We start from the raw sequence: 13,356 nt of genomic DNA, 5'->3' as shown, positions 1-13,356 counted from the left end.
CTCCTTTCTCCTTTCTCCTTTCTCCTTTCTCCTTTCTCCTTTCTCCTTTCTCCTTTCTCCTTTCTCCTTTCTCCTTTCTCCTTTCTCCTTTCTCCTTTCTCCCTCTGGCAGGAATTGATTGTGTGTGGTCATTTAGACTGGGAACCCTGAAGGATCTGGTTTCTTAAGGGATGATTCTAGCTTCTTCTGCCTCCTCTCTTGTGACAAGCAAGGTTTTCTTCTCTGACTAACTCCCTGTCTTTGGATCTACTAACTCTTTCTTTGGATCTACAGTAAAAAAAATCTATGCAGAACTTGGTGAGAAAATAAGAAATGGAATCTCTGTTTGCCACCTGCTTTCTGTAGTCTTTCATTCCCCATTCCTCCAGACAGTTGTGTAGTAGCACTGGAGGAACTGAAACAGCTGGGTCAGGAGGTGCATGCACAGAAGGTTACCTGCCTTGTTCGCAGCTCTGACAATTTTCTTTCATTTACTTAGGTCTCTTACCTGACCAGCAACACCTTAGATGCACAAAGTACAGTTGCTTATAGTGATAATCGGGAATAGTAATTGCATCAATAAGTAAAAAATGTGATTATCCTAAGAGCAGCTTTAGAACCAGCCCATTTCCATAGCATGAGTATTTTGTGGATTTAGGTGACTGTACAAAAAACAGTTCTGGTTTTGGTTTTGTTTTTCTTTAAAGGGGTAGACAAAAAATAGTATGCAAAGTCTTTTTCAAAAAGAAAAAAAAAAGGCAGATCTTGACTATGTTCTGGTTCCTGCTTTTACGTTCCTGTTCTGTTTTCCTTGTGATTAACCTCAGGTCATAAGCTTAGGACGAGTGGAGGTTTTTCCTGCTATACAAAAGTTCTTAATAGTTACTTGATCAGCAAAACTACCTATCAGTTTTATCTGTGTGAAAGGAAGCTTGTACTGTATGCCTTTTCTCAAACAGTTTGGGAACTTTTGTTTTTCAGTACATGTTTGTCTCCTTACTCTCCAGAGATACCACCTACAAGCTTTTAAAATCTATCTGTAGACATCTTGAAGTAAGTACCAGTGAGAGTGACAGTGGTACGTAGCTTTGTGTTCATCACTACTACTTCTCTGCTTCCAAATGCTAGGTAGTTTCTGAGTGTGTTCCTCGTTAACACTTCTCTTTTTTTCAGGATACAAGTATGGGCAACAGTCCAAATCCCTCTTCTGCAGAAAACAGCTTCAGGGCTGATCGTCCTACAACTCTGCCCTTGGTAAACGGCTTAAATGCTAGTTCTTTTGTTGCATGGCACCTTTTATTGTCAGTACTATGTACAGTCTCTGAAGAAGAGAAACTGAAGGAAATCATGACGTGTTCTAAAATTTCCTTGAGTTTTTAACATTAGGAAGCGGTGGAATGATTAGCACAGGTGTAACGTGATCTGATCACGTGCAGTATATTTACATGCATACACTCTGGATATATTCCAACATCTGTATGCTCTACTTATCTCTCTTTAGCAGTCAGGTTTCACAGCATTCTGTACTGGCTTAAAGTTACTTCTTCAACAAACAGTTTTTGAAGTGTTCCAGTTGAAACCTTCCTCTGTGAGCAGTTGAAACTGTGTAGCCATGTGTGATGACCAGAGTCTAATTCGAGTAATGCACATCCTGGACTTTCCAGTTTGTCTAACTTAACAGACTTTCTTTTGCATGCAGACTTAATCTTTTCATTTAAATGAAGGCAAGGGTTGCAGCTTGAATTCTAATGATTATATGGGGTTTATTTTGCTTACATAATCTCAGCATCTTGACATCTGAGATTGTTCCTGGTTAAACAGTTTTAAATCTGTAATTGTGGGTTCAGTTTCTAGAGAGAGATCAGAGGAAAAAAGGTTGTTTAGATTTAGAACAGGGCTGAGCTTTCTTGTGACTCTTTTTCCCCATCAGGATTTCAATGAAGATTATTCTGATTTGGATGGAATAGTGCAGCAGCGGAGAGAAGAGATGGAGGAGTCCAGCAGCACAGGCTCACAGACACCAGAGCTGGAATGTTTCCAAGGTGACCGAGACTGTGGGGGCCCAAGAAAATTAGAATGGTTTAGCTCTCAGTTTTTCTTCTTTAATCCCCTTCTCATGTGGAATCTACATTCTCCACAATCCTGGACAATTATATGGTTTTGAAGGTCTTCCTCAAAGCCACAATAGCTGCATTTCCATTGTTATATCCCTTTGCAATCCGGACTCAGGCAATGATCAGCAGTGGATCTGAGTTATCACTGATGCTTCAAGTAGCTTCTCCATGTACTTGCTGCTCTCCATCAGTTATACTAGCAGGGATACATTATAGGAGATTGTCGTGGCTTAACCCCAGCCAGCAAGTAAGCACCACACAATCACTTGCTCACTCCTGTCCCCTCAGTGGGATGGGGAAGAAGAATTGGAAAAAAAAAGTAAAACTCATGGTCGATATAAGAATAGCTTAATAACTAAAATATAGTGATAGCAGTGAAAATGAAAGTAGCAGAAAGAGAGATAAATAAAACCAAGAAAAGACGAGTGATGCACAGTGCAGTCGCACACCACCTGCTGACTGATGTCTGAGCAGCCACCTGCCCCTCCTGGTCAAGTCCCCCCGGTTTATGTACTGAGCATAACATCCTGTAGTATGGACTATCCCTTGAGTTAGTTCGGGTCAGCTGTCCTGGTCATGCTCCCTCCCAGCTTCTTGTGCACCTGCTCGCTGGCAGAGCTCGGGACACTGAGAAATCCTTCACTTGGGAGCAATGACTAAAACATCAGTGTGTTGCCAGCATTATTCTCACACTAAATCCAAACCACAGCACTTCACCAGCTACTCTGGCAGAAAATTAACCTACCCCAGACAAAACCAGAACAGAGAAGTTCTTCCTTTGATAAAAAAAGAAAACCAAAGAAATTCCTCTATTCTGAAATAGTTTGAGTCACAGGGTAACTTATTCTAATCTGTACAAATATTGTTCTGTACCTTGGTGGCTTTTGGTCATCAAAAAAGGTATTTTTGATGGTTTTTTGAGTATTTGTTTTTTAACTTTCATTTTATTCTTTGCAGTTATTAAGACATTTGAAAATCCTGTGTAAAGTTGTTCTTTCTTAACAGTGCTGTTTGTAATCTCCTGCACTCAGTTTCTTTACTAAATTAGAAGGACTGCTGTGTAGAAACTCTCTGCATATAAGCTCATAAGTACTGCAGAACTTATTTTATGTAGCAGATGCTGAATGTTATTAGCAAAACCTAGGGTGTTAGTCTGCTGCACAATTAATGTATATTAATATATTAATGTGTTGTTATGCTGTTATTACTCTAGGTTCCATCTTGGCTGTACAAGAATTTATATAATAAGAAAGTTTTACCATTACTTTTAAATTAAACACTATCATTTCTTATAGCAGTGTTCCGTCACATTAGTTTTAATTAACTCTTCTCTTTTACTATGTGTCTTTCGTTTAGTGGTATGATTTGGGGCTATTTGCCTTCATTGGTCTTCAGTATTTACTCTGTGTGTATTTTTAATTGTTTGGTGGTGTTTGTGAAGCAGTAACTAAATCATGGTGTCATCATTTGCCACATGAATTCTTCTGAATAATGATTTAACTTGCTGTCTTACTTTCTTACCCCTCGTAACTACTTCAAACCTTTCCATTTTCTTTTTCCACAAGTAAAAAACTCAATATCTATCCAGTTAAAACATGACCCTAAGAAAAAGAATTTGAGGGGTGGCATGAAGCCCATCTGTCGCTTGTGATTCTGTTTCTTGTACATCATTAGAGCAGTCCAGGGTGTGCAAGTAAAGCATGTAGAAAACTGAGTGTGACTGGATTTTCTGTCCCATCTCTTTCAAGACATTGTCTGCATTTAAAAAAAAGAGTCAGGAAAAGGAGCTATGATCTCTTTTTTAAAATAAAAATGCAGTATCTTCATTTGCTGTTGCTATTAAAGGACTTTGGAATCATTACTCTAGCATATTCAGTTGTTTTGAAAGACAACTTTTCTGTCAGTATCATCTTCTGACTGGAAATTCAGTGATAACTTCCAAAGTTTGCACAGGTTTCCATCTTTCAAAGGATCTGGTAAAGGCAACATACATCGTCGTCTTCCAGTCCAGGTGCTTCTTCATATTTGGAGATGATGTGGAATTACTATGGAAAAGGTTTGAAGACTACTAAACCAACTGCTGCTTTCTATCGAAGTCCAGAAACGCACCTTTTAAAATCGTCCTCTTCACCTACTCCTTGATTAACATAATCTACCAACAGCTTTCTCTGATTTCATATTTCAGCTTTATTAAAAATCTTACTTTTGATAGATTATCATGTTGTTGAGACACAGACACACTTGAAAGTTTCCAAGACTGAGGGAAAGTCTGTCCGTTCAGATGTACATGGTAAACGTGGACCTGACGGAAAAGCCCGAAACAGTCCTCGAAATGGTAAGGAGTCATGGGCAGATCTTCAGCCGGAGTTAGCTGAGATAAGTTTGCATAGTTATGTCTGTTCACATAATTTGGAAGATACCTTTCTTGTTTATCCCTCTGTTTATATTATCGGTTGCATGCTTCAAAACACCGTTTATATGTCATGGTCTGCATTGTTTCTTTTCTTGTTTCTTTTCCTCACAGGCCATTCTGAATCCTTCAGGTTCTTCCACAAAGTGAAGTCCCAGACGCTCTTATCTCTGAACCACGTGCTTGTATTCTATGCAGTTCTGTAAGTTAGCAACTAATACCAAGGCTGTCAAAATTTCTTATGTTTACATTGATATAATCTAAACTTCACTTGAAAAAAGGAAATTATTTGGAATTGTGGCCTTTATACTTTTCAGAAATAGAAATGCTGAGGCAGGCTGACTTAACAGCAAAAGGTCTTTTGGTTCAGGAAATGTTAAAAGAGTTTAACTACTCGCAAGTTCATTTTCATGTCACTTAGCAAAGCCATACTCAAGGCTGAGATTTTCATAACTGTGAATGCTACTGGTGAGTATTCCTGAGGTGTTTCTACGACTGATACCATTATTATTTGGCATTTACAAGTAATGACTTAAATTAGTTTAAACATTACATTTGCAAGGTAACTCTAAAGTTTCCATTAACTGATGTACCTTATTTGTCTCTCTTACAGCGTATGTGTATTAATATTTTCTACCTTCTACATGAGATACAAAATCAGTGTCCTGGAGGAGCGTCTTATTTCCATCACATCCTTTGACTCACGCATTAAGGAGTAAGATACGCTTGTAAAATTTTTGAGTTTTAAAATCTTTTTCCAGTATCTGTCATGCTCATCTATTTTTCTTCAGAATCCACTGTGATACTGTAGTGCCCTTCTGATACTTTAGTGTCCTGTAGGTCGTGTATGTACAGTAGCCTCATCTCACAGCTTTCTGTTTAAGACTTTTAGTGCAAATGTGGTATCATGGTGTACTGCTGCCTTGACAACGTTTCAGATAGCTGTGTGTAAATTCAGTGTACACTGCTGAAACGAGCAGTTCCTTTCCAGATCAATGATTCTGTGGAAAAGGTATAATTTCCATTTTCAGTCTTAATGTCATTTGATTAGCCTAAGGTGACAGAATGTCCTTCATTATCTTCAGGCGAATACATCTGACTTGCTTGTATAATGTTTCCTAAAGCTTCGGGCTGCCTCTGTTCCTGTTAGAAATCGGTCTCTTGACTTACTTCAAAAAAAAAAAAAACCGCAAAAAAAACCCCACCAAAAAAAACCCCCAAACAACCCCATACCACAAAACCAAAAGGAAAATAAAAATCCAAACACACCAAGGGAAAGCGCTGTGTATGTTTGAATAGGATAGGGGGAAAGGGGCCATAGTTCCATAGGTAGTTCCGTTCTGTAAATAGAGCTGTGGATGTCATCTGCCCATGCAATTTTTTTTTTTTTAATTTAAATCTCCATGTTGCATGGACAGGAAATACAAAAACATCAAGTGGAGAGGCAGCTGCAGGGGCGTACACCACAGCAGCATGCCACTATAAGTTGTATCTACGTCCTACTCCACTCTTAGTCAGTTAACTGTATACTGCTAGGAATGCAAAGCAGTTTATTCAGCATTACATTTTGCGTTAACTCATCTCCCCTTCTTATGACTGATACTCTCCTGAGCTGCTTCAAAAATGGCTCAAAAGTAATTTGTAAATCTCAGTGCAAAACCTGCAGCTACATGCAGCATGAGTGAGAATGCTTACAGCTGGAGAAGCACCACCTGAAAAACTGAGGAGGAAAATAAAATTCAAGGCAGCTGTACTTAGGGTGGGTGGAAGTGTTTCAGACCTGTTAAAAGCTCTTGAGTAAGTTTGCTTCTTAACTCAACTTTCTTTGATGGCCCATCTGTGACAAACAGGTCACTCTGACAATGCAGTTGTGGTCATACTGAACAATGACTGTGCTGCTTAGGATCCAACTACTCCCAACTGTCTTCTGTAGAAAGCAGCAGGACTTGTATGCATGTGTCAGAAGACAGAGGTAGGTTCTTGGTAAAAAAGAAATAGGAAGGAAATGGTTCTTTATCTTAAACAGGCTTGCATTTTTGCTTTATCAATAATGCAAGAAGAGAGATAAATGTACTTCTAGTAGGCAGTGTCAAAAGCCATTTTCCGTCTTTTGGCATGTTTTCATTAGCAGGACGCTACATCCCTCCTCTGAAGCACTCTTACACAAGAAAGTCCCATGTTCTGTTGCTCTGATCCTAGACAGTACAAGATAGAGGATCATCTAATGTGCACGTCTACAGCATCAAGGGGTTGGGCTTTTTTATTTCCTCCAAGTCACAGGACATGGAATTTATGCAACTTTTCAACTTATTTCCAGTGGAAATAGCTGAGAAGTTTTCCATCCAAACTTCTGGAGAGTGATACCACATAGAAAATGTAGTCAAGAGTGCAGAAATGACTTGGGCCTTTGTTTCTGTAAACAACTACAGTATTCCCATCAACTTGTATCCTTCAATTCTGTTTTCTTCTTTTTCACTTCTTCACTCTGTTTCACAGACGTCCAGTGCACCAAGGTTTGGGATCTCATCTGCAAATTAATGCTGATGCCCTTTGTGATGAGTTAACTGCTAATCTTATAAAATTGGAAAAGGTAACTTCCTATGATATAATGAAAATGCTGATACACTAGTAAGGTTCATGCTTAATTTCTTTGGGAAGTTGTTTGGAAAGTTATCTGAAATGTGCCAAGTTACCCCTAGACTTCATACCAGAAGCTGGCATGTTTTCCTAGACAAAGGACTATATTCTGGACTACAAATTAGCCCAAGTACAAGCACTGGTAAATGTAAATATTTTGAGTTAAGCTGAGGCTTACAACTAGGAATACTAATAAACTGGATACTTCAGGGGTAATTATTGCATGTCATGATCTCAATTTTTCTTTTGTCCATCAAGGTTAAAGGTACCAAACTTAACCTTTATTACTATTTAATCAACTTTTCTTTCGGGGGCTTTTGTTTGGTTTTTTGTTTGGGTTTTTTTGCTTAAGAAAGATGATACGGAGTTTTATATATAGTTAGCCTCTTCATATGAAGTGGCTGGAATCTGCCTGTTTCACTTTAGTAACACAAATGAACCAGTTGTGTAATTCTCTGTACCTGACCTTTACTTTTTACCATTCCTTAACTGCAAAACTAAATGCATTCGCTGACTTAAATTGGAAACCAATGCAAAACAAGAATGAGTGTGCAGACCTTATTTCGACTTTTGGTATTGTGGTGGGCTAACCTTGGCCAGCAGTCAGATGCCCACCCAGCCACTCTCTTACTCCCCCTTCCTAGCAGGGCGGGGCGGGGGGTGGGGGGAAACAGGTTGAGAAAGCTCGTGTGTCAAGATAAAGGTAGGAAGGTTGGTTACCAGTTACCATCACAGGCAAAACAGACTCGACACAGGGAAGATCAGTTTAATATAATGCCTGTTAAAATAGATTTGGGTGGTGAGAAACAAGGATGAATGATAGAACACCCCCCTTCCTCCCCCCCGTCTTAGCCCAGCTCAACTTCAGTCCTTTGTCCCAACTTCTGACCCCACTCCCTGCTCCCAAATTGGGGCTGGTGAGGGTGTCATAGTCTATCGTTACAATTCTCTCTCTGCTGCTCCTTTCTTCCCCATTTTCCCCCTCCTGCGCATGAACTTCTCCAAGGGCTCCAGTTTTTCAGGAAACAACCACCTGCTCTGGCATGCATTCTCCATGGGCTGCAGCATGGACATCTTCTCTGTCATAGACCACCTCCTTCCCCTCCTCTATCTCCTTCTGAGACTTGCTGTTCTGTGTTTTTGCTGTTTCTCACTCTCTTACTCTCTTCCTCTCTGTTTGGTGGTTTTCCCAAAACAAAAGTATTTTCTTAAATACACTTTTCCAGAGGCTTCACCACCATCTTGGCTGTGCCCTGTGGTGCATCCGTTGAAGACTGCTGGAACAGCTGTGTCCAGCATGGGCAGCCCCTGGCCTGATAACAGAGCAGCTGCCCCTGCAGTCCTCTGTCCTGCCCCTGACCCCAAACTTTGACAATAGCACCCAGTACCGCTGTAGGAAACCCAGTGTAGGTGTAGGAAACAAGTATTGGTGGAGCAGAAGCAAAAGTTGCTTGAATTCCTGTGCTCTTAAGTCATGTGGGATATTTTCACCTCAGTTTCTAGAACTGAGTGCATGTTAAGGTATTTCAACACATTCTTTTCCCAAACCACGTTTCTCAAATAGCATAAAGCTAGGATTATATAGTATCTCTGTTTACCTGTGTGACATAGGTTTTACAAAGAATGCCGAAAAGAGGACTCTCTCCACCGCTTTGGCTGTGGAAGTCTAGAGTAATGGCAAGCATAACATGCTCTGGATGCTAACAATATGAATACAACCAAGAGTGCTTACTAGATGATTACTGGATACAATCTTTAGCCATATTTGGTCATTTATGAGATTAGTGCTTTACAGCTGTCTGGGACAGGCTGGCAAGGTGGTTCGTGGGAGACCTCACTCCATGTCAGTGGGAAGCCAGCCAGCCAGCCCTTTGTAGCAGGGCTAGGCACTTTCCCACTCCCTTATATAGTCTCTGCTTGGAGACAGTAAAAGGCAGCTGCATGGTTGGATCATTCAGCTATTCCCAGAGAAGTGACCCTCTGTCCTGAATTAGAGTCTCAAGTCATGTGCTTTTTTTCAGTTAGTGTCTACAGGATCAGGCCCTTAAAGTCTTACCTTGTATTTGCCAAATACTCAAGATAAATAATCTGCTGTGCATACAAATGAAATGAGCACTGCCGGGAGCTGCATATTGCCACATCCCAGTGCTCTCTAATCCAGAAGAGCAGTGGTTGGAGCAGGATGTTTGACCCTGCTCTTGTAGTGCAGAACTGGTAGAAATCTAATAGCTTTAGGTTCTCTGAGCAAAGTTACTGCAGTTACTGCTTAATTGTTTCATATGCCTTTAGTGAAAAGTGCTAGTGACTGTCTTCAGCAGCAGAAGTACCGTAAGAGTGACAGTGCAACTTGCTTTCAGTGCGCCCTCAGCATTGTAAACTGGAGCACAGAAATTATCTAGGTTAACAACTAAAAATTACTCTCCAGTTAAAAAATTTTCAATGCAAGAGTATTTTTTGCAATGGCTTTTCTAGTGTGACCTTGTGATTTTTACAAGCTTTATTTAATACTTGGAGCCAAGGAATTCCCATGGCTTAGCAGAATTTTGCTTTGGCATTTAAGTGTGTTTAATAACAAGTTGTAAAAACGCACCCTGCCTATCAGAGGACAAAGCGTTGAATTGGGGAAGGGAAAACATGGCCTAATGTTACTCACTCCTTTACTCTAATGTAGTTTGTTAAAAGGATATTCCTGTGCATGCACTAGACTGTTATAAAATCAGGTGCCTCTTGCTCTTTTGCCTAGAAATGCCCCTCTTGAAAAAGGTGTGCACCTGGGCTAGAAATCATGAGGTGGGATTAAGAAGTGGTATCGTTGAACAGGAAGTGCAATGTCTTCTCACATTAAAGCCTAAAAGTAGCTGTAACTAAACCATCTGTAGCCGGTGACTGCTAGTTGCTAAGATACGGAGAACACTTGTGCCAGGGGACATGGCCCACTATATTGCCCTCTCTGCTTTTAAGGGCAAGGAGATGAAAGGAGGCTAAACAGGCTGCGCAAAGTAGGTCTGCGCAAATCATTCTTGAGGATGTGACTGGCTGGCATTGCCGTCAGTGGTACTAAGGGGAGATAACCCACAATCACTACACTAAATCTGGCAAATGGGACGTGCTTACATTTGGAAGACTTTATTTTGCTGAGCACTTGTCATAGCCAGCTGTGTAGCTGAAGCTGTTACAAAACTGTTTGAATTATTCACTTAAACTTAAGAGCTGAGACTTTGAAGTCTAAGGCTTTATGTTGGGATTTGATCAAGTTCAAAATAATTGGGTTTCTTGTCCCTGTCTTTCTAGCACTACTTTTTTCCTATCTTACATTCTCATCGGAATGAAGGAGAGAATCTGTAGGAGGAAATTGCAGGGGAGAGACATGTAATATGGCACCTAGGTGTGCTGCTGGCTGATCATACACAGATACTTCGTTTTACTCTAGTGCAGGAAACATTTCACATGAATACCATTTATATGAATAGTTGTGACAGGATTAACATGTACTCAGAGTATATCAAAGAGTATGTCTTGATTTTTTTCCCAAATCCAATGTAACTCTTCTTGCCTTCCAATTATTTTTCTCTCTTTTTCTAAGATACAGAACAACTTACAAAAGCTACTTGAAGATGGTGAATGAAACATCAGTGTTCTTGGATTGCTTCAGACCTCATTCTTCTTTCTTTTCAAACAGTTCCAAAGGAGCTCTGCTGGCCAGAGCTCAAGCTTCTTTATTTTCAGTCCAAGCTAAGCTTAAACTACTGCGTAAAGCTCATGTCATAATGCAGAAAGTCAGTTTACTCTCGAGCATATATATCTATGTTTTGAAACATACATGTTTTCATACATGTATCAATAAGTTTTGAAAATATGGGGATTTTTCCTTCTCTATTGTGTGTGAACATTGGATTTTATAGTTTGCTTGATTGTAGACTTGCTTACACCAGTGCAAGCCTGGAGCAACTCCTTTTACCTCAGGATTTGCTTTCTGCCTGTTGTCATAGAAGTGTAAATGGGAAGAATCTCAGTCATGACTCGTGCTGAAGTGTTGTGTATGTGGCTGCTATCTGTCTCAGATATGGTTGTGGATTGGTTCTGTGCTCTTCATTTTTACTTCTTTCTGCCCTGACATCCCAAAGACCAGAAAACGGACACCTCTGGAGTTGTTTATGTGAAGTTCTGAATGTCTGAGGTGTTCTCACTGCTCAGATGCTGAAAAAACACTCAATTCCACTTTCTGTGGCATTGCATCACCACTGAGGATAAGGTCTGTTACTACTGGGCATTCAATTTTCATTGAAGTCAAGCTTGGAATATGCATGGACTGGCCAATTTACCATCAAGTTGCTTATGAATAGCAGTATGGGAGTGACATAACTTGGAAAAAACTGCACAACTTGGAAAAACTGCTAGTTTTTTTGTCCTCTAACGTAATCAGCATGAAAACCCTCAGTCAGCTTTTCTTGGAGTTGCATGGGGTTTCCAGCTGATTCAGGTCTGGTCTTGGTATGTGACTCCAGGGACCAAATACTTGCACATAATGGGAACTGGCAAATTAATGATGCAGCAATACAATCAGTAGAGTGAAAAAGTGGATACCTGCTTTCTTATAACATACTGGTTTTTTCACAGTGCCTAAGATGGGATAACTGCAGGTTTTTAGCTTTCTGATTCACTGAGCAGGTTGGTTAGTTTTTAAAAAGCAATATTAGGATAATAGTAACTAGTATCTGTAAAGTAACAGTATTGTTTATAGTATGCTATGCATTTTATAACCATTTCTGTGAAATGTACCTACTTTGTTAAAATAAACTTTTTAAAAACAAGTGACTCAGTAATGTAATTTGTTCAAAATCAATTCCATCCATCAGTTTCAGTCAAACTTGATGCTTGTGTTCATGAGGCTCATACCTCGTGGTATAAAGTTGGTGGAAAACCCAGTATCCAACACAAAGGCTTAAGAATCGCATCCTGCTGCTGATGTGCTTCCTCTTACCCAGCTGTACTCAAGGTCTTCCCAGATTGCAGTAACAGAACAGTAGGAACAAATTTGTCCTTCAGAACTTCGAGGAAATTGTAATAGTTTTCTGAAGTGATTCCTCCTTGAAGGATGTTGGATGAGTAACTGTAAAGTGGCAGGCACCTTAGAGAGCCCTGTGTGCTCTCTAATGTAGCCTGCCTGGCTGAAGGTTCCTTCTAAGAGTGGTCTGTCAGAAATCTGTGAGATCTGACTGTTCTCCCTATTGCAGCCACTCTCTCTCTTTCCTTGGCTATCATGAGATTACTGGAATACTGAGTTTAACAAAAAATTTTTGAAATAAGTTATTTTTTTGTTCTTTTTCTATTCTTCTCCCTGCTCACTTCTTCCACAGTTAACATAGCTTATGCAGTGTTTTGGACTCCGACCTTATCCTTTCCCTTCTTATCTACTTCTCTCCCTTTAATTTTGTGTAAGTAACAGAAGTCTGTAGTTCTGTTTATAGTTTAAAAATTGATGGCACAAGTCACCTTTATCAAAGGAACTTCAAGGAAACTTGATTATATCCAGCAGCTGAACTGAGTTAGTCTGTTACTCCATTACATCAGCAAGAATGTGCTTTGCTATAGGAAAACAAGGGAAGAGATAGTATTTGGCATGTGCCTTATGCGAGGCAGGCACGCTATCCCATTAGCCATAAGCAAACAAAATAATTACTGGAGTGAATGAGTAATGAGAAATGGATGTGTGCCCTTTAGCCCACTGCAGCAGCATGTCAGGGGAGGCAAGTCTGGACACACGTAACCGCGTCTGTCAAAAGGAGGCAAAGAAAATTACACTCTGAAGAAAGAGTTGGTACTTGGTGTTTGTCACCGGTTTGTCACACCAGCTCACTGACTCATTTCAGTGTGGCCACTCCTCTTCAGATGGTACCTCCTTTTCCCAGAGCGGGGCAGAGGATGTCATCCTGTTCAGAAGCTTAGCAGTGTGTAGCACTGCGGTACTTCCAAACTGGGAGGCAGCGCACACAAGACCCTGTCGGGGCAAAGTCTGCAAGCGTAAGCAGAGTGGTTTCAAACTTGTGATTCAACCTTGGACCGAAGAGGAGGAGTTTACACCAATCCTGCTGGGGAGGGAAGTACCAACAGCGGTGATGAACAAGGAAAGGCTGCTTCCTGCAAGGGTGGGAGTTGGGCAGAGTAAGGGGGCTTCATCTCCCAGCATCTGTGGCAGGTGGTGCAAACAAAGGGCAC

The 13,356-nt window shown here is 40.4% G+C and overlaps 1 protein-coding gene across 1 annotated transcript in view; it reads left to right on the top strand.

The window, feature by feature from the left end:
* Positions 1-10,765, top strand: part of GRAMD3 (GRAM domain containing 3) — a gene marked incomplete at its 5' end in the record, with an annotated part of 18,138 nt that extends 7,373 nt beyond the window's left edge. The window contains 8 exons of the mRNA XM_010138757.1: positions 961-1,032; positions 1,153-1,233; positions 1,910-2,021; positions 4,306-4,428; positions 4,618-4,705; positions 5,117-5,218; positions 7,000-7,093; positions 10,724-10,765. Of these exons, the coding sequence (XP_010137059.1) occupies positions 961-1,032; positions 1,153-1,233; positions 1,910-2,021; positions 4,306-4,428; positions 4,618-4,705; positions 5,117-5,218; positions 7,000-7,093; positions 10,724-10,765 (714 nt within the window). The remainder of the gene's footprint in view (positions 1-960; positions 1,033-1,152; positions 1,234-1,909; positions 2,022-4,305; positions 4,429-4,617; positions 4,706-5,116; positions 5,219-6,999; positions 7,094-10,723) is intronic.
* Positions 10,766-13,356: the final 2,591 nt, after the last annotated feature.

This window comes from Buceros rhinoceros, unplaced genomic scaffold (assembly GCF_000710305.1).
Source record: "Buceros rhinoceros silvestris isolate BGI_N320 unplaced genomic scaffold, ASM71030v1 scaffold2226, whole genome shotgun sequence".
Taxonomy (NCBI): Eukaryota; Metazoa; Chordata; class Aves; order Bucerotiformes; family Bucerotidae; genus Buceros; species Buceros rhinoceros.
The sequence above is the reverse complement of the archived record's forward strand: the minus strand, read 5'-3'. Positions and strand labels throughout refer to the sequence as shown.